The 22,198-nt window shown below is 32.7% G+C and overlaps 1 protein-coding gene across 3 annotated transcripts in view; it reads left to right on the forward strand.

The window, feature by feature from the left end:
- The first annotated feature begins 2,457 nt into the window (after window positions 1-2,457).
- LOC136989209 (uncharacterized) overlaps window positions 2,458-22,198 on the forward strand; it is a 118,476-nt gene continuing 98,735 nt past the window's right edge. For 2 of the 3 annotated variants that reach the window (XM_067287298.1, XM_067287299.1), the window contains exons 1-5: window positions 2,458-2,541; window positions 12,816-12,868; window positions 13,080-13,173; window positions 17,259-17,327; window positions 19,627-19,695. In XM_067287298.1, coding sequence (XP_067143399.1) covers window positions 2,506-2,541; window positions 12,816-12,868; window positions 13,080-13,173; window positions 17,259-17,327; window positions 19,627-19,695 — 321 coding nt within the window. In that variant the 5' untranslated portion in view covers window positions 2,458-2,505. The remainder of the gene's footprint in view (window positions 2,542-12,815; window positions 12,869-13,079; window positions 13,174-17,258; window positions 17,328-19,626; window positions 19,696-22,198) is intronic. The other variant, XM_067287300.1, reaches the window with a different exon arrangement.

Raw genomic sequence — 22,198 nt, forward strand, 5'->3', positions numbered from 1 at the left:
TTAACATGGCGGCGGTTATTGAAAATATAACAAATTTTAATTTGTCGGATGTTACGGTAAGGAATATTTTGTTTTTTATGTTAGGCTACAGAAATTTCTACAAGAAAAATGAAAAGAGCGTAAAAAATAAGTGCTAATTTTTAGTGAACTTGTAATTTCGAGATGGAGGCGGCCAATGGAATTATAACAAATTCTAATCTGTCAAACGTTATTATTCAACATATTCTGTTTTTTAGGTTACGATACAGAAATTTGCACAAGAAATATGAAAATATAGAAAAAAAAAACAGTTTTTATTTGCTAGCGAATTTTCAATTTTAAAGGCCAATCCACTATTTTGCCAGGTCCTCCTATTTTAAATGATGTCAGATTATGTATAGAAACTAACATTAGGAAACGTAAGTGGTGAGACCAGTCTATTGCTGTCTTTTTTGAAATACCTGATACCATTGCTGAATAACTTGTCGAACACTCTAAACAAAGATAGTGTCATATGAATATCAATATACTAGCCCAGGGAATATTGCCACATTTCCCTTTATACTTTCCTTCAGAGGCATAACTATTCCGCCAGCATTTTCGGCAACGCATTACACATGATTTTCTGTCAGTACATAACTCAATTTGCATATTTCGCCACATTTAGAGCAAACTTCCTCAACGTGCTGGAGATTCAATTTTACAGCAAACTTTAGACCACTGTCAATTCTCTTACCTAAACTTAATTCAGAATCATAGTCTGCCTCTATTAATTGAAAAAATTGCCGCCCGGTACACATCTTCCAAAATTCGTCCGACTCAATAACAAAGTTCGACATGACGATATTAATTTTTTCGAACAAATTGCGATATCGCTTATCTAATTAAAAATATACATATTTTTTTATTAAATTATTATTATTATTATTTTATTGAATTTAAACATCAATAATACTTAACATATATATATATATATATATATATATATATATATATATATAGAAAGGAAAAATTCCAAATTATTTACAAATCAAAATCGCACGTTATTGCAGAACGTCACACCTACATCACTTTTAGAAAGAAAATTTGCATAATTGACGAACTGTCAAATCGGAGCGCCCTCTACAAAGTTCGTTAGTTGATACCCCAGTTCGAGATTACCGGAGTTGATACCCCGGGTCGAGATTACCGGAAGTGCCGCCATGTTCGCTATCATAGGTAACATTAACCTTAATTTCGAGCGAATTTTCTATTTCAAGATGGCGGCGGACATCAAAATTATCGCGAATTCTAATTTGTCAAACGTTACGGTTAAAAATATTTCGTTTTTTACGATACGTAATGTTTTGCTATGTAAATTTATACAAGAAATATCAAAATAAAAAAAAAAACCTTTTATTTGCTAGCTATCTTTCAATTTTAAGATGGCGGCGGCAGTTGGAATTATAACAAATTCTACTCTGTCGAACGTTACGATGAAAAATATTTTCTTTCTTACGGTCCGCAATGTTTTTCTAAAAACATTTCTACAAGAAATATCGAAATAAAGAAAAAATAACTGTTAATTAATAGCGATCTTTCCATTCCAAGATAACGGCGCTTATTGGAAAATAACCAATTTTGAAATGTCTCACGTTACGAATAACAACGTTTCGTTTTTTACGTTACGCGATGTTTCGCTAAAGAAATTTCCATAAAAAATATTAACATTAGAAAGAAAATAACTTTTAATTTCTAGCAAACTTTCTATTTAAAGATGGCAGCGCCCATTGGAAATATAACAAATTCGAATCTGTGAAACGTTACGATGAGAAAAATTTCGTTTCTTACGTTACGCAATGTTTCGCTTATAAAAGTAACTACACGATTTTCCCAGAATACGAGGCATTTCACAGAAATAATTTATATTTGATTTTTTCACCGAACACCTGAAGTGGCTTCACGGAGCACCCGTGTTTCGTGAACCGCGGATGGAGAACCATGGATCTAGAGCTTTGGTAAATCTTAGTTTTAAATTATGTCGCTACGGCGAACAGCACCAGTCTCGGGAATCAGTTTCGGGTTGTAGTGACACGTGGGTCTCGTCCAAGTAGTTTGTGGCCCGGCCGAACAATATATTTTCTTTCCGAAAGTGCTTCTAAAAGAAATTTTTACAATTGTAACGAGTACCGCGCAATAGGACGGAAGCTCTAATAAATTAAACGTTACCATTCAACTTATCGATGAAAATTATTAAAATAAAAGTACTGAAAACGTTTAATATTTTAAACACGACACTTTCGTCGGGTTGGGGGGGGGAAATTCCCTACTTATAAGTAATAATTAATTGTTATTAAATACAACTTCCTCATCGCTTAGAAATAATAATAGATTTTTAAAAGTAATTTTACGTAAGAAGCGAAATATAGGTAATGTTACGTAATACGTAAACGATTATTACAGACGGAGATGCAACAAATACAAAATGGCGGCGGCGCAAGCGCAGAAGCGTTAGTTTTTTGTTTTATTTTTTTTAAAGGTAGCAAGATGGCGGACGACAGTGTTTATTGTGGAACTTGGAAGGTGAGAAGCTTCTCGAATTTAGTCTCTTCGTCCTCGTAAATTCCGAGAGTTATGGACCTGTAGAAATTTAAGTTTGCCGTGGCGGTCGCGAGATCTCGATGGCACGATTTACGATCGAATTTTTTTATTTTTTATTTTTTTATTTTTACGTCGGGCATTTTCGGCGTTAACCTTTAAAAATGCATCTTTAAAAATTTTTGAAATTTTAAAGCAACGAAAGCATTTACGACGGTTATTTGTGCTCTTTGTAGACGTCAATCGAAATCGATACCGATGGATATTATTGAAATAAAGTTTGTTTACTTTTTTTATTTCGTGTCGATTTCGGTTGCTTATTTGTTTAAACATTCCGGCGTTATAATTTAAATAATCGGTCTACGTAAAACGATAGTTGTGATTATTTATTTATTTTTTTAACTGAAATATATAAACAGTTAACCGTGTGATTGTGTCGTATTGACGAAACGGTAACGTCACCGTCTCGTGTTTTGAAATTTCGTTCGGCATCAAAAATTACTCCTCTTGTTTATGGTTTGGTGTAATTACAATACGCTGTGTTCGATTTTTAATCACCCGAGCAGTTAGTTGTACTGTACGTAGATAGTTTCTGAGGTTAAAATATGTAAACTCTAAACAAACGTTGACTTTATGGCTTTAAATCGAGTACTTGGTAATGTTTGCCCGAAAAATACGAAATTTATTTTTTCATATGTGAATATACCGTGTTTCCCCGAAAATAAGACCTAGTAGAGGTTTTGCTGAATTGCTTAAATATAAGGCCTCCTGGAAAGTAAGACCTAGCAAAGTTTTCGTTTGGAAGCATGCCTGCCGAACGGAACACCGGAGCATGCAGCTGTGATTCTTTTTAACCTGCCGCCGTTATCCCCTACCTTCACCGTCTGTTGCAGAGCAGCTGCATGCAGGACGTGAAGACCATTGCCTACCGCCGACTTTGATGTTTCCTTCCAAAGCCTTCGCTTGTAAATGTGCAGGCGAGGCATCGAGAGGCCCGTCGCCTGCTGCCACACCGTACGCTGTCCCTGCTGTGGTGAGCCTCCCCTGGTAGCTGGAAGCCGCCATACCGTACGAAAAATAAGACATCTCCTGAAAATAAGACCTAGCACATCTTTGGGAGCAAAAATTAATATAAGACACTGTCTTATTTTCAGGGAAACAGGGTAAACGTGCTAATGAGAAATTAGAATGCAAATTAAGCATTTGGATGGATAAGTGTCTTTAATGTGTGTAATATTACGAAATGATTTTGTTAGTTGATTGTATGATGATCATTTAAATTATTATTTAGATAAAATGTGTTTGAGTTATATTTGGTTCAAGCGCGATCTTCGTTCTCCGGATGGTGGATGAATTTGCTTGTCCGTCGGAAAATCCGTGCCATCCGTTCCGATTTCATAAATTTTCCTTGGGTTTTGTTATTGCCAGGGAATCGAAAGACATTTCGGTACATCATGGATCTATTCTTGGATCGGCCGGAATGGAATTTGTCCGTCTGGCCCTCCCGACTGATAGAGTGGTGACATCAGATTGTTGCAGTATAATGTTATTGTGCGGGGGTTGTCTCTGCCACTTTTCTTTATGTGAGACGTGATTGTCGATGCGGCGTTTGTCGTTTGCCGAATTGGTCGTCGATTGAATTGATCAGTGCACTTTGGCAGCGGGCAAAGTTTAAATGGTGCCGACGTTGAAGGTCAAAAACGATGGAGGCAATCTACTGCGAATTGCCGTCGAAGGCGATCCACTTTTGACTGTTAGCGTTACCTTGCTTACCGTTAGAGGTGCGTCGGTTAATTTTCCTGAGTAATTGTGGTGGCTAATTTGTCTTTAAACCAATTATCTGTGGATTGAGTGTTTTTTGGTTATGCCATTTGTTAAAATCTGTATTATGGCATACTCTTGCTAATCCGGCCCCTCGTTTATCTGGCATATCTCGATGTGATAACCCATGTGCTTCTGTTTCCTCGAAAATGTTAGTCATGTCACCTGTGCTGTTTTCCCGTTTGCTTGAATTTTGTTTTTGTATATGGTATAATGTGTTGACGTACTGTATCACTCATCTGCCTGTTTCTGTATAGAATCTGTATTGGAGGATGACTGTCATGTCATTCCTTGTCTGTAGGCAGGGTTTAGTCCTGTATGTACTCTTGGTAATCTGATAACTTAGGAATGGCTGGATTAGCAAGAATCTAGTGTATACTTGAATTAAGCAGTTTTGTTTTGGCATAGAAACTGTGATAACAAAATTTTGGAACATATGCGTGAACATTTTATTTGAAAAGTAAAATTTGAAATGATAGCTAAGTTTTATATGGTATTATGATATGCTTTATTTTGAATATTATTAAAATAATACTCTTACTTGTAGACCTATGATATCAGCAGGGTATTTTCAAAACTGAAAATTACAACAGTATCAGATGTTTTGTCTTTTCCAACGCATACCCAACATTCTGATTATTGGGTGTTTCTATTCAGCCAGGTTTGGTCTTCCTGGTTTTCTTTTGCCATGTCTGGTGTACTAGTCAGTGACTTTCAGTGTTTATCTGTTGTTATTCATATTAACATTAATATTTAATGATAGTCTTTAACTCTTTAAGTTCTGAAAATTTCATTTTTCTTTGCACCTGGAGATGAAATTATTTTTATCTCTCAGGCTGTAAGGGGAAAATGTACATCAAAACCAGTCAAACAACTTTTCCTTTAGCCAATTTTATCTTGAATGAATTAGCCGATTATGATTAATTTCACGTTTAAAGAGTTAAGGCAACACAATACATGGGTGATCTGCCAATGGAGATATTCTCCTGGAAAGACTTTTATGAGAAACTGGCCTCTATTTAGGTTTTATATTTATATGAAGAAAACCTGGAAAACTTTATGCAATCAGCTTATTAGTGAGGCACAAATATGTGACCAACTATGATCAGTGTTTTCAGCCACAGCGTTGGCACTGGTGAACCACACTAATGCTAATGTTGTTTTCTAAATGTTCAACTTTATATGAATATTCCTGCCAAGAATTATATTAAATTTTTAAGGAGTAGAGTAATAAATAATAACTCAATGCAAGTACAAAACAAAATACAAATAAACTTACATAATAAGCTGTGTATTTTCTGACACATGTGCATGGCAAAATGTAGAGTTATCTAATTGGTTGTTTTTGTTTGAATTTGACTTTTATCAACTGGCAATATAAAAATTTGAAATGTTACAATTGCTCAAAATCGAGTAAAACAGTTGAATTAATCATAAAAATTATGATGGGTTTGCTCTTCTTAATACAACAGATTATGGCAAGGCAAATAATATTATAGTGAATTAAAAGGAAAAGTAGAGTAATTAAACTTAAAGTTAAGTATGTACTTTAATTACATCAGTTGTTAACTATTTAAACAGTGGCGTAGCGTGGGTGTCAGCCGCCCGGGGCGGAGGAAAATTTCGCCGCCCCCTTATTTAGGTATTTTCACAAGATATTATTATTTATTGTGAAATTTTGCCGCTCCCTAAAAGTGCCGCCCGGGGCGGGCCGCCCCTGCCGCCCCCACTACGCTATGCCACTATATTTAAAATCTTTATTGATATTCAATATTAAAAATTGAATGTATATTATTGTAACATTGTCACAATGCCAAAGCTGCAAGTTTTAATCATCTTTTAATTTAAAAAATCATGACTTTCTGCCCAGACTGGAAATTCATATATAATTAATCATGGGCTCCAGCCCCTAAGCTTACCATATATGGTCTTGATTTTCATCTACCTAAGTCCATTCTCGAGATTAATGAAGAACAAGAAACAGTGGGAATGTATTGATCTGCAATATAAAAATTGCAACCCAATAATAAAGTTTGTTATTGCAAAATATACGTCAATAATAACTTCAATTTTTCTTTAAAAGATACATTTCTTACATTATGTTTGACTATAATTTGATGCTCTTCAATCTTTCCAATTATCATTACTTTTGATTTTGAACATATTATAATTGTATATTACTATGTACTTTTATTATTTAATTGCATTTTATCAACTTAATATCCATTCAATTTTAAGATCAATTTGTATAAATGATATATCTTTCATCTATACTTTTATATATTTTACTGATTTACATTCAAAGGGCATTACTACAGCCTGTGGTGTTCCTATGTAAATTCACAATTGGACCAAAACTTTTTGGTGGGTCGGCCCTGACCCCAAACTACTCCAAACCAAATTTCAGCTTCAAACTTGCACACACTGCAGTGCAAAAATTCAAAAACTTTATGTGGGTTTCCTCTCCTGGAACCAATTACCAACGTAAGGACAGGTATACCTGTATAAAACTAAAAGGTAGAAAATAAAAAAAATATAAAAAGAAAGTTTTAAAGAAATGCTTTTTATTCACATACATATATTAAAAAGTAAAAGATAAATTTTCTTAAGCTTTCACAGTATTCTTGGCATTATGTGACCAAAAATAAAGCAAGGGGCGTTCATGTTTAGAAATATTCTTAGTTACACTTTCTATGGGCTTCCATGAGTGTTCCACACTTTTATTTTTGATTGCATAATACTAAAAATACTGTGATACTTTTTATCATCAAACACATTGATTTCAAGAGTTGTTGAAAGATATAAATGCATTCTTTTTTAAATTCTTCTTTGTGTGGCTTATCACCTTTTGCACCCAAGCCATTCAATTGTATTGGATAATGGCAAGCTGCTATTTTCATTTCATTTAATGATTATAGTAAATATCTGCCAGCAATTAGTTTTTCTTGAACTTTGAAATTATTTTTGTTTAAATTTTAAAATAATTTTTATTGTAAAATTTAATTTCTGATGTTTCTAATTTTATGAAATTTCACCAATGAATTCCTCATCACAAAATGCAGTGAAAATGTGTAATCAACAGGTTGTAATACCAAACACATCAGTGGCATGCCGTCCGTGGAAGCTGTGGAAGCACCACTTCCCTTGTGTTTTCTAAAATATAAATACATATTTTGCGGTTATTTTCATATTTTAACGTTCAAAGCACGTTAAAATATGAAAATAAAATGTAATAAATAAAAAAGTATGAATTAATTCAAATTAATATTTTATTATAACTGTATTATTTATTTTATTACAAATTTCTATACATGTGAGAAACAATGATAAAATTGCTATTGTATATTCAAATATAAATTCATATATGCATATTCTTAATGGAAGCGCTGTATTGTCGAATACAAGATAGCTTCCATGGCGAAAATATTTGAATGGTGTAAAGCAGCCAGATTACGGGCATTTGCGCATGTGCTTTACAGAGCACCAACCTCACGCAGTTTAGCTCATGGATGCTACACACCAAAATATCATGTAACGCTTCCAATGATTCTATCCATGGCCGGCACAGCATCCCTATCATCAAATGTCACCGCACGCCACTGAAACACATGTACTGTACATTCATTAACTTACACACTGTAAGGAATAGTTATGTTTCATGTATACACTTTACCTTTTTGTCTCTTTGGTAAGGCATGTTGGTTTGGGACTGATGGTATCTTTGCAGACTAATATTTTGAAAATGTGTGGTATTATTACTCCTGTTGATTATATATTTTTGTTACATTTTGTGGTGGGGAATTCATTGGTGAAGTTTCTTACAACAGTCTTGAATCACTCTGTGTATTTTAATTAATATATATAGTAAAATCCCACTAACTCTGATCTTGGCTAGGAGCAGTAGCAGGAGGCCCTGACTAACTATATACAAACTTCTGATGCAAACCAGAAGTCATATTATTTCAATTCAAAAATTTTCCCCTGAAAAGTGTTAGATAGATGACTTGCACAACTCTATTGTTAAAGGAAAAGTATGATGTACAGGGACAAGCCACTACTAATTTGAGGTGAAGCATACATATTTAATATTTTAAATGAATTAATTAAAAATTGCAGTTTAGCATTGTGACAATGTCACAATAAATAATTGTTCATTTATGTGTGCTTGCCATTTAAGGCTTCTGTCAAATGTTATTCCTAAGTACTTCATTTGATTGCATGTGTTTAATTTTGTGTCTATTTAGTTGAATACCAACTGCTCTTTTTAATTGCCCCATGTTCCTTTTCCTTGTGCACACAAGTGCCTCACACTTATTGTAGTTTATAATTAAATTATGCTTGTAGCTCCAGTCTAAAATGACTTTGAGGGCCTCATTTGCTTTATCTGCTAATTTATCACAGTTTTGGTGGGCAATCATTAATAATACATCATCTGCAAATGCTTGTATTTTTCTATTTTCATTGCACTGAAAGGCCTTCAACTTCCATTGAAAACAAGGTTTCACATGCTTGGCCCTGTGGGCATCCTCTTGTAATCTGTTTTTTGATCTGTATATTATTAGTATAAAATCTAGCTGTTCTGTCTGTCAGGTAACTTTTAGTTATTGTTTGAGAGTTTCCTGGGTATCTGGTTTCGTTAAGAAGCTGGAAAACAGTGCCACCAGAGTTAGTCAAAGGCCTTCTTGAGATGTACCAAAATAAGCATTGTGTGCTTTTCTTCTTTTCAAGCTCCATATATGAATTCTTTAACTCTAATTGCTGTATTATCATTGACTTCCAAGATTGAAATCCTAGTTGACTTTTGTTCATTCTTTTTTCTTCATGGAGGTGCCAGTTGACTCTGTTTATTATGAGTCCATCAAGGACTCTTCTCATAATGGAGAGGAGGCTAATTGGCATAAAATCCTTTGGTCGGTAAGCATTATCCTTTTGGGGATGAATTTGATGTTAGCTTTCTTCCAATCTTTTAGAAAATATTTAAAGTAGAGACACTCATGAAGAAGATGAACATATGCAATCAGCACCTCCTTAAATGTCTCTTTCAGCATTTCAGCTGTAACATTCTTCCACCCCAGTGATTTTTCATTTGACAATGATTGGGTTGCTTTTTCCACTTCAGAAAAGGATAATAGAATGTCCTCTAATTATGAGGTTGTCTGGTGAGAAGTAGAATTCCATAACTTTTTTCATGTTATTAATGTTGTTCAGAACTGCATTACTGTTGTTCCAGTTAATTATATTGGGTATGTCTGTCTTTGACCTCTTCCATATGGCTTTTGGACAGAAAAGAAAGACATACATACTGCGGAAAGACTCACAGAACTCTCCCACTTTTTAGATTGAGTATGATTTGTTTCTTTTTTATATGTTTTCAGTGTTTTCTTGTGTTTCCTTTAATAATTGTTTTGTTTCTTGATCTGTTGTTCTTTTCATTTCCTCCTTAAATTTTCTGACCTGTTTCTTTCCGCACTGAACTCATTAGTCTACCACAACGTCTTTTTAAGTATTTTGACTCTCATTCCTCTAAATCCAGCTAACTGTAATGCTTTTGTAACATGAACTATGTATTTGTCCAGTTCAGTGAAGTTGTTTACAGTTAGAAGTCAAAGTCCTCCATGCTAGGCAAATGTTTCCATAAAAAATTCCCAATTTGTATATCTGAAAGGGATTTTTTCCCTGTTATTGTTTTCTGTAGTAAAGTCTTTAATAACAGTGAGTTATTAAAGGCTTTACTACAGAAAACAATAACAGACTACTACAGACTTTACTACACTCCTCCTGCCATCAAGTAGTGATCTATGATGGCAGGAGGAATGTTTCACAGTTCACCATTCTATGTTTGATGTTTGCGGACACCAGAAAGACATTGGTCCATTCCTCTGTGAGCCCTGTGTAATATGTTGGAATGGTGCTTATATTGGCTGATGTGAGGTTCAGTTTATCCATTAATGAATTCAGAAGTCGTCTTCTGTGGTCTTGTGGATAAAATAAAACTGATGATTTTGCATTCACGTCACCTGCAACTAAAATGTTTGACTTCTGATTTTTTCAAGGACCTCTTCTAGTTCTTTAATACGTGTTTTAAGTAATAATACTCCTACATACTGTGAAAGGTACACACTAACAATAAATATATTTGTGAATCTTGTTGTATGACCACTGTCGTAACACGTTCCTTTGAGAGATGTGGAATTAATGTGACATCACTGTTATCATTTTGAATGATAAATCTACTGTTTGGTCAATTTTGTCTTTGTTTCCTTGTTTTGCTAGGACTTGCTAGTTTCCAAACCTGATGATTTTGTGATTTATTTTATATAATTCTTGTATTATAATTAAATCAATGTCTAAGTCATTTGCAGTTTTAATGAGGAGCAAGCATGCTGACTTGTTTCTCCGAGTGTTAAGTTGTAACAGTCTTAATTTTCTGTGTTCAAAGTTGATTGGGATCTGAGCTTGTCAATGGAGATTCACTATTATTAAAAGTCCTTGAATTGTTTATCTGTTCTTATGTATTTTGTTGCATCTCAAGTTGAAATTTGAGTGTCTGTCCATGTTGGAAGTGCTCTAAGTCCAATGCATACATTCTAGTGCATCCCAATCCTGGCATGTTTTTCTAAAATTTGTTGGTGGTATCTCATCAGCATTCAAATTAGATACTGGAGCAGATGGTGACATTGTGCCATTGTGCCATTGCCTTAGTTCAATATCTTAAGCTAAATGTAATCCACAGCATTTATGTCATGTTTGTTCCTTCAACCACACTTATACCCCAGTGCTTGGCAAATGTGTTGCTAATTGTGTTGTGAAAAGTTTTACTGTCAAGATAAAATTTATAGTATTGGAAGGGGAACATTCTCCATTGCTAGGCAAAGATACCTGTGAAAAACTCAAACTTGTATACCAAGTAGAAATAGTCGAACCTGAAGTTATAGTGCCTGATAATATTTTTAGAGGTATTGGATGTATCATAGATTTTATGTATGACATGGAATTACTAGACCATGCTGTTCTTTGACCATTGTACGAGATCCTTTGTCTATTTCCTGCAAAAACCAGTTTTGGATTGTATCTTGTGGTAGTAGCTGTTGTCTGTACTTAGGTTTTTCTTATGTGAATAAAACATTGATAGTTATTGTAGTTTGACTTAACTTTATATTATGTGTAACTGAGTAACAAAATATTACACTTATTTAGATTAGATCACTGAATGATTATGCATGCATTTAATTTAATTTTTGCTTGAATTTGGACAAATTACATAAAGTTCACTGTACATAAAGTAATTAAACAGGCTTAAAGGATGTAAAATACGAATATTTTCTATTTGTTTTATCCATTAACAAGTTAAAGCTGTTTTAATTAAATAAAGTTTTTTTGAACTAAATAAATTTCAAATTGAATTACCGTATATCTCGGTGGATAAGACGATAGTTGAACCGTAAAAAATGGCCCCGAAAATCCGGGGTCGTCTAGGACAGATACAAAAAAATTAGATTGAAATTTATATAAATTAAAACCATTATAAAAAGACAGACAAACTGTAATTATTTACTAGAAGAAAGTAAGGGTATGTGCACAAAATAGAATAGCCCATAGGATGTTTTTGTAAATAGTCAAGGTCATTACCCGAATGCCCGAATTAGTGCGAATGTTTGCAAAAATCGCCAGATGCAAGAAAATAAAATTTGTTCATTCGAAAAATTACAAATAGGACATAATTCCATATATGTTATACAGTATTATTATTCAGATAATGATTTCTGATCTAAACTAAATTCATAGGTTGTTGATAGTTTGGGGGTTGTCTTATAGGACAGATACATGCTAAAACTATAAAACTTCGACGAAAATTTATACATCGTCTTATCTGAAGGTCGTCTTATCCACCGAGATATACGGTATATATTAAAAACGATATACACTGGTGCAAATTAAAAATGTAAAACATCAACAATTGTACTGTTCTTCGTGTGGTGCAGTTTTTTAAGGTGCACCATATCCTTGTCTTTGTTGATTCATTGGTCACGTACTTGCTTGATAGTGGATAGTAACTGACCACCTGAATGCAGATTTGGCAATTTGGCATATTTACCATCCAATTTAAAAGAACCGACAATCATAATCATTCTCTCAAATTTGGGAAATTGCTGCCATGTTTAACTGTTTCATCTCAAAGACATTATTGATATAAAATAAAGACAACTGATTAAAAAAAACAAGCCATCTAAGAATTTATCGAAAGCAATATTGTTTCTCCAGTTTGAAAAGATCTAGCATATTGAAACCTTAATCAAATTTTCTTTTCATTGTGGTGATTAAGTTAGGTAAGTTTGAATAAATTTGCATAAATGCTTTTAGGTGTTCCATTTTTAATCTGTGCCAGTGTTTATTAAATATATTAAATATATTTTAAAAATAGTTTTTTTCTTTTAAAGATAACGAAATGTATGTCGTTAGCTTGGGGAATAGAGGCATCTGGAATTGAAGGGTAAGTGAAGTAAAAAAGACCATTTAAACATTTATATACATATGTATGTATATAAATGATTAGCTAATAAAATACAGAAATTACTTCATTCAGAAGTATCTTTTTAAAAAATAGTAATCAATTATAATTTTGTAATTATAAAGTTACAAAATAAATACAATTATTTGAGTTTAGAAGTTTAAAAATCCATTTACAATTAATTTTTTTACAGAACAGAATTTACTCTTGATGAAAGTGGTGATGTCACATGGAATATACCCGAAAATACAGAACCAATGCCATTTTTTAATTGTGAGACATATGAAGTAAGTTGTTTAAGTTATTTTAGAAAAATTGTTTTTCAAATAATAAAGTTTGTGATATTATTAGTGCTGTGCCAATAACTGATATATATTTACAATTTTGATATTGATATTTTAGATTCAGAGTATCAATATTGTAAACATTTATTAGTTATAGTTTGATATATTGGTTATTTGTACAGCATTTGACAAAGAAAACTTTCTACATGCTTTGACATTTTTAGTACTACATTCTAACTTGTGAATAATTTCTAATTCTTCATAGACATATTTTTCATGAAAGGGTTCATTTCTCAGTACATTATACAGTAATTTCACAATCATAGTGATGATTGGGTAAATTGGCAAAGCAGGGCCAGCTGCTAGTCAACAAAGAGAGGGATGATTTCCAAAAAAGTTAAGTGATAAATAGGCCTGTAATCCATGCAGGTCATAAAATTAATTAAGCTATTACAAGGTAGAATGGAAAGATACTGATTAGAACTGTAGGCAGAGTTACACAACACATCAAACAACCAGCAAAATCAAAAATCAAAAGCAAATGAAAATGCTTGTTTATGTAAAGTAAATAAACGTTTTCATTTATATACAAATGGACATTGTCAGGTTTGATTAAAAGAATATAGTATTAGAACATTAATATGGAAGCTGGAAAAGGATGCTTTTAATTTAAAAAATAAATATGAATAACATGTGTGCATGACTATTAGAGTGTTACATCTGCCACTGGTTGCGAATCTTGAATAATGCCCTCCATGCAGACAAGATAGAGTCCTTTTCTTTATAACTAAAAAAATGTTGTCTCTTTTTGGATGGCTTTATAAAGCTCAAGGTTTTCTAGATATCTTAGCTTGTGTGTGGGTCCTTAGTGTAGTGTAGGAGAGACACTTTCTCCAAGTCCACTTGTACAGTACATCTCTGTCCAAGGTGTTATACACCTGGTAGGAGGCTTTTTTCAGTTTGGTTCTTCTCATTTCTAAGCATCAAGATCATGGGAGTTTTTTATAGGCAATCCTGACTAAGTGAAGGCCTTATTGTAGGCCAGCAGTTTCCAATCTTTTTTTGACTTGCATACCCCTTGGCAGCCCATTTTCCTAAGTTTTATTTCGCATGTTCTTCAAACAGTGGTGCTTTGGTCAATTATACAGCACTGTACAATTATATATATTTTTATTTAAAATTAAGCATCGAGGGTCATGATGTTGCCAAAGGCCTCAACGCAGAATCCAAATATTCTTACAGTGCATTCACTATTGTTAATTTTTTTTCACATACTCTTAAACTACCAAGCATGTACCCCCAGTTGGGAATTACTGCTGTAGGCAATCACTTTAAAAAGCCTGTCATCAAAATGTGATCCCTCGGCTACTATGTCGTGGCATGAAAGCAGTTGTTTAATTAGTTTAGGTTTGTAGCCATGCTGTTTAACTAATTCCATGATATATCTGAGCTCCTCCTCCCTATTTCTTTCAGTTTAGCAGTTGTATGAAGACTCTATCAACCAGGATCCTGAATGCTACGATCTTGTAGGTAAAGATGTCATGTGAGTGTGCTGGGATGAAAATCAGGCTATACAGAACACCCTTACAGAACACTCTCATTAGTTGTTCTTTGTATAACATGATCTTATATTTAGGAAGTTTTCCTGCTCAACTTTCAAGGAAAGGCAATAGGGGTTACTATTAACTTTTTGTAGGAAGTTTGTAACGTCAGGTTTTTGTCTCCATTTGTCCATTTTATCTAGCATACAGTATAATTTCACTATTAAAGACAGATAGGACCACTTTTTCCAGCTTTTGGATTATCAACTCATAGAATGTCCCTGATAGTAACCTACCCATGGACATGCCCCTTATCTGGATGTAGGTAAAGAAGGAAGAGTAGCACATGAAGCATAAGAGCTCCAAGATGGATTGGATATGTTGTGTAAAGCCTTTGATAGTTACAGATAAGAAAGTCCCTTAGCTCACAAAAACAGGATTTGATATGGATAGAGGGGAACATGGATTTGATGGCATACACCACGAAGTAGACTGTCCATAGTTGTAAGACCTTTTAGCCTGTCTAATATATCATGTGAGTTGGTAATGGTGTGCACATAATCATTAGATTTTCAAAATTTAGACAATACAAACGAAGTTTGAGTCCTTTTTCATAGTTATCTTTTTATACCAGTCCAGGAACCACAAACAGCTGGAGATTTGAAGTAAAACTTCTAAAAATAACAGATGAATACACACACAATCAAAAAACTTACACAGAATTAAAAATGATCTCAATGTCGACCCCTTTTTGTAGACTACAAACATTAAAAATCATTAAAATTCTTCACGACAGCATCCATGCTATATAATCGCATTTAAGCTGAGAGTCCTCTGGTGGATTTTCAGGCACCCCAGAATTATTTACATAGTTGTACATATTAGCCAAGAATTATTTAACTATTTTCAAAATTTAGACAATACAAACAAAGTCTGAGTCCTAATTACACTATAGACTCTAGTATACCTTTTAAGCACAGCCGTTTATTGCTAATATTCTAACGTTTTTGGTTATTTTTAATAACCTTTCTCAAGAACAGTTACATTCGAATGCGGTCGTAAAAATTTGAACACATCGCCAATCGAAAACGAGCTTTTGAAAAAAAAAAAAAGTTTTTTTTTTTTTTTCAAAAGCTCGTTTTCGATTGGCGATGTGTTCAAATTTTTACGACCGCATTCGAATGTAACTGTTCTTGAGAAAGGTTATTAAAAATAACCAAAAACGTTAGAATATTAGCAATAAACGGCTGTGCTTAAAAGGTATACTAGAGTCTATAGTGCAAATCTACGCAGTCTTTGAAGAGTATATAGTCCTAATTACAATATTAAAATTTCATTTTGAGACATTTGCCATAAACTTGGAATGTAGGACATACAGTTTTAAATTGAGATTGTCCTAGTCATATTATGATGGTAATAATCAAAGGCAATTGCCAATACTACTATTTATTTTTTGTCAGCTTAGATTACACTCAATAAGTTAACAAAATACCTCAAAATGTATTGTGTGACCACAGGGTCAGCACCTCTTTGATGCCTGATCAGGATGGACACCACCGTATCTGCCAGACATGGACACAGATCTGGCAAATATGGGTATTCCAGACCCGGAATGGAGGTGGATGGAAATGACTCCACAACACTTAACAAAAGTACCTGTTTATTGATGAATATTATTTACAAATTCTACGACAACATTTCAGATGCTTAGCACAATTGCTAAAAAGAGAGGGATAAACCTATCCTGACCCTGACAGAGAGAGAGAGCTCACAGTAAGTTCGTGAGACGATAAATACCTTAAAATACTTGTAAGTCCTAGACGTATCAATGCGACATAGGTGTGAAAGTTCAGCAACTCAGTTTGGAGAGTAATCCTTTTTTGTCTTCTTGGGCAGCAGCAAGCGATGACGGCTGGAACACCGGGTCAGAACACACACACACACACACACACACACACACACACACACACACACTTTAGGAAAAGGTTGATGAGGACTGCTGCAGATTGCCATCACCCCTCCCTTTTATTTGGGGGCTCCTCCTGGGTTTTTCCATGACTTGGTTAAGATTTTTAGTACTTTAGGACCAATAGTCAAATGTTCACTTGTTGGTTCCGGGTGACACATTCAATGTGTCACCTTCAATAGGGAAGTAAGGCCGTGCGAAACAGTTTGTCTTTAACACTTTTAACAAAAAAAAAAAAAAAAAAACAACGTTAACAAATCAAACAAAAATTTTTTCACCAAATTTTGGTTCTCGCATATTGCATTTGTGCCATCACATTCTAAAAGTACAGCATTACAGTGATAAATAATGTACAAATGATGTTTTAAAAATTTTTTATAAGATTACATAAGAACACGATTAAATTATTTTGCAATATTTTGTATGTACTGACTTGTATAACTGATTATTTTGGGAACAAACAAAATTTGTTCTCAAAATTCTTATAATTTCATATATACTTTTAATAAATCAAAATTTCTTACTATTAAGATATAAAAATTGTAACAAAAGTTAAACTTAATTAATTATTGATATTTCAGGTATTTTTCAGTAATCCTCATTATCTTAGGTTCTTTGGAACATTTGCTGGACATGTCATTGAATTTAGGGTAAGTTATATCAAAAGATAATAAAATATAATAATTTTATCATTATTTAATACAGTATAGCATCGATTATCCGACCCCCGATCAACCGTCACATCGGTTAACCGACCGCGTTCTAGTTGGCAAATTCAAATGTACGCTAGTGCTGTGGCGCTACAATATTTGGCTATGTCTTGGCTACTTTAATATTATTTTTGCGTGTTTTAGCTGGTAACACTGGCTCGACCATGATAGGGGGACTAGTATTTAAACCAGGCTTAATTTTTTATTTTTCTTTATTTTTGTATTTATTTTGTGCAAAATAAAAAAATAATTTTTAACGATACAATAGCGATGATTATTATTTAAAAAAAATTTTGTTAGGCTTAACATCGATGAAAATTCAACGCGAAGTAGGTTAATAGCAATATACTAATATACTAATTACATGGGATATACTAATATACTATAATAATAATGTATTTTTTCATACTTTATGGTTATCCGTTTTTTCAGTTATCCGACCAACCCCAGTCTGCAATTGAGTTGGATAATTGATGCTTTACTGTAATTAACATTAGTATTTCTGCTTGTTTGTTACTTTTTATTTCTCAAGAAAAGACATTTTAAGATGGCTTTCTTGAGAATTTGAAGAAATTAACAGGAAATTTCAATATTGATAAATTTTACTTATTTTGATAGAATGAAAAATTACTTATTAAGATAGAATGAAAAACCATCAAAATAGATGGTTTTTCATTCTATCTTATTTGAAAATTTAGAAAATTAATAAATATAAGTAATAAAATTTAATTGAATCACTTACTTTTTATTTTTAATTTGCTTTAAAAATTAATTACCATATATCTCGGCAGATAAGACGAGGTATAAATTTTTGTCAAAGTTTTATAGTTTTAGCATACAGTCGACTCCGCATAAGTCGACACCCCAAGGGGAAGTGGAAATGTGTCTAGTTATCCGATGTGTCGACTAAAGCAAAGTTGGAAAAAAACCACAAAACTACAATTAATAAAATACAGTAGTGCTTTATATAGTAACATAGACTTACAAAACATTGTGTTCTCCATTTACAATTATTCTGTAGATGATAAACTGAAAAATTTGTTTAGTGTTGTTTGTTTTGAGCACTTAACTATCTCGACTTTCTTTTTCAACGAACATGAATGCCTTGAAAACACCATCTTCGCAATTGTCACTTGTTGGCAAGTAACGTCTAAGGATTCTTAATGCCTCTGGCATGAGAAAATGCAAAATTGGATTCTGGTATGACGTTGATGTAGATTGTATATTTTCTTTTTGTTTATCTGTTATTATTTTATACATAAAAATACATAAAATGTTAAGGCATTTTTATTAATATGTATATATATTAATAATATTAATGTATTATTATATTATTAAATAATATTAATTATATATTAATAAATAAATCGACTCCCCTCCTGAAAAAAATGAGTTTGCACCACACGTGCGGAGGGGGTGTTGACTTATCGGAGTGTGGGACAGCAAAAGTTTGTAGACTTATCCAGTGGTGTCGAGTTAAGCGATGTCGAGTAAACTGGAGTTTTTTAACATTAATGACTATGTAAGTCGCTGGGACCACAGAAAACTGACTACTTAACCAAGGGTGTTGAGTTATCCGGGTGTCGACTTATCGCGATTCGACTGCATATCTGTCCTATAAGATGACCCTCAAACTATCAACGGCCTATGAATTTAGTTAGATTGGCGATTATCATCTGAATAATAATACTGTTTAGCATATACGGAATTATGTCTATTTGTAATTTTTCGAATGAACAAATTTTATTTTTTTGCATCTGGTTGCACTGCCTTGCAATTGTTACAAACATTTGCACTGATTTGGCATTTTGGTAATAACCTTGACTATTCACAAAAACATCGTATGGACTATTCTATTTTGTCCACATACCCAACTTTCTACTAGTAAATAATTACAGTTTGTCCGTTTTTTTATAATGGTTTTAATTTATATAAATTTTAATCTAATTTTTTTTTGTATCTGTTCTATAAGACGACCCCAGATTTTGGGGGCCTTTTTTTATGATTCAACTATTGTCTTATCTGCCACGATATATGGTAATGCTATTGTTAGTATAATACAAAAGTCAGAATATAGAAGGAAGCTGTACTAATATTTTAAAACTCAAAACATGCTTTACTGTTGGGATTTGATAGTGTACAGGAGTATCTATACTTAACATTAATTAACATTGTTTATGCATTTTATGTTCATATTATTTAAGATTAAACTTATTTAAAACCAATATTTGTTTTACAGGTTGATCAAACAAAAGAAGATACAATTCAGCTCACATATGAGGGATGGTGTATTTTACAGTGTGAAAAGGTCAGTGCTAAAAATTGATACATTTGTAATATGTTTCTTTATTATAATTTGAGAATTTATTCCTTTACGGAGCAGAGTAAAATTGGATCGTTTAAGTTTGAATGAATATATTCATGAACAAGTTTAAATTGATATGTAGCTATTCAGGAATAATAATTCATTAATAAACAGATTGTTAATCATAAAAAAGTTTAAAGAACAATTAATTTCTTACATAAACAAACCACAAAACCTGATAAATTTGTAAAGCCAAACCACCACCAGATTGGCCCGATGTAATCTGGTGGTTGTTTGGCTTTTCAATTCATTTCTTTGCAATAATAATTTAAATATTAATAAAACAAATAAATGTTTCTGAATGTCTTTCACATTCTCAGTTTTTCATGTTTCAATAAAAATATGAATTAAATTGTAAACATATGATGATAAATAAATAAAAGAGATAGAATTATTTCTTTTTCTGAATGACCATAACTCACACATCAAATCTACTACCAGCTCTTTTATATATTCTCTCCTGCTTTGCACTTTAGATATATTACCATTAGAATAATGAATAATGTGGAAATTTATACTTGCTATGTTCAGTAAACAGTATAAAATTATTATTGGTCGCCGCCTTGTGTTTTGTGCACAATCATAAGTCCCTGTTAACTGATCAAGCGTGTCAACTCCTTTTGTAGAATTATAAAAGCTATAATTTTGGGCTTCTCTGCATGATGCATTTTCACATTGGTGGTAGAGGTATGATGGAAAGACAATGAAAGTAATGTTTTTTTTTTTTCTTTTCTTGGAATGTACAAAGCTAAGATGAGATCTTTTTTAAAACCAAATTTTCTGCTACATATTCTCCTACCTGTTGACTTTATGAATTCAAGCAGAATCTCTTTTTTATTTTTTTGAATGGTGCCTACTATTGTCAGTCTATCTTTTAGTAAATCTGTTGTCAGTTTGCAACTTGTAAACTAGTTATCTATTGTAAAATTCCTTCTCAAATTAGCAATTTGTCTCATTAAATATTTTACTTTCTTGAAAGAATTTGAAACTGAATAAAGGCTGTTGGCTATTTACCACAGTAGATTTTGAGGTTATAGGAATAAAAAACGTTAGAATGAACTAACATAAAAATTTTTAAACTATATTTATTGGGTTTGATCGGAATATACTGTCAAAATCTGCTTCTTCCTCAAAACACTTTCAATTTTTTGTCAAACAATCTATAATGATAGCAACAATGAACATTTAAGTACGGCTCTGAGTTTTTGTTAACCACTTTCTGCACGATTCAATTTTTTAATTATTAATTTTAATGTAATTAAACATAAAAACGAAAAAAAACAAAAGAAACGTGTTAATTTTGAAGAGAAAGCTTCAAAGTTTAATTTCCTTTGTCTCACCTGATGAGTTATTGTGTTTACAGCTAGATGACCTTGAGAACAGCTGGTGTTGTCTTTTGCGGGACATTCTCATAAAAGTCTCGGGAGGAGAAGAGTATAAAGTAGGGTGAATACTAGGTGGTGGTATATTTCGAAATATTTTTAAAAAATTACAATTTTAATTGCGATTTCCGACTCCCTGACTTAATTAATATAATAAAATCCATTATGTAATAAAATCTATTTATTAAAAAAATTAAAAAACTATTGGATGTCGTTTTTGACATCAGAAAGTATCTTTAAATAACTTTACCGCAGTAAAATCCGTGCACTAGAACTTTAGAACAATGAATGAAATTCTATAAAAAAAATCCCATAAAAAAACAATTAAGCGTTAATTGCGCATCATTAAAGGTTAATTAAAATCGCTATAAAATTGTTTTGCACGGGTAAAAATTTTTTAAAACAATTTGAGAACTTAAAAAACATCCGAAAATTTCAAAAAAAAAAATTTTTTTCTCAGGGCCCAAAAATCCATTTGTAATGCTATGGAACTTGCTCGAACTCAGTTCGAGCATGGGTAGAAAGGGTGAGTTAAAAAAATGGCATTTTAAAGCTTTGCTTTAACTGCCATATTTTTAACTCAGTTAATTAGTAAAAATGATTAACTATTTTTAATAACTGATCTGCAACACCACAGTACTTTGGTATAGTGCCAAATCAAATATCCAGCTTCCAGAAACCTGAAATTACTGGAAAACTGGCTACTTTTGAATTTAGTTGTACACCTGTAGTTGCCATGTGGCCTCTTTGTTTTGTTTTCCATGGCATATGCCTTGTATGTTGCCAGATCCAGTGTAATTGATAGCATATAGTGTGTTAAAACAGTTTCGTTCTTTACTTTCCATTGTTTATTTTGTATTGTAAGTAGATAGTTAGCCTGTGTCCAGAAAAATCAGAAAATCCAGAAGTTTGCACTTCTCTAGTCTTAAGCTTGCTGGATATTTGGTACAGTACTGTATACATTTACTATTCTCTGGCAAATTATCCAGTTTGGCACATTTGCCAAACTGTCAGTTTTCAATTGGGGTACTGTTTCTATAAATTGGATGTTAAAATTTTGATAC

This window comes from Centruroides vittatus, unplaced genomic scaffold (assembly GCF_030686945.1).
Source record: "Centruroides vittatus isolate TY-2023 unplaced genomic scaffold, ASM3068694v2 scaffold_450, whole genome shotgun sequence".
Taxonomy (NCBI): Eukaryota; Metazoa; Arthropoda; class Arachnida; order Scorpiones; family Buthidae; genus Centruroides; species Centruroides vittatus.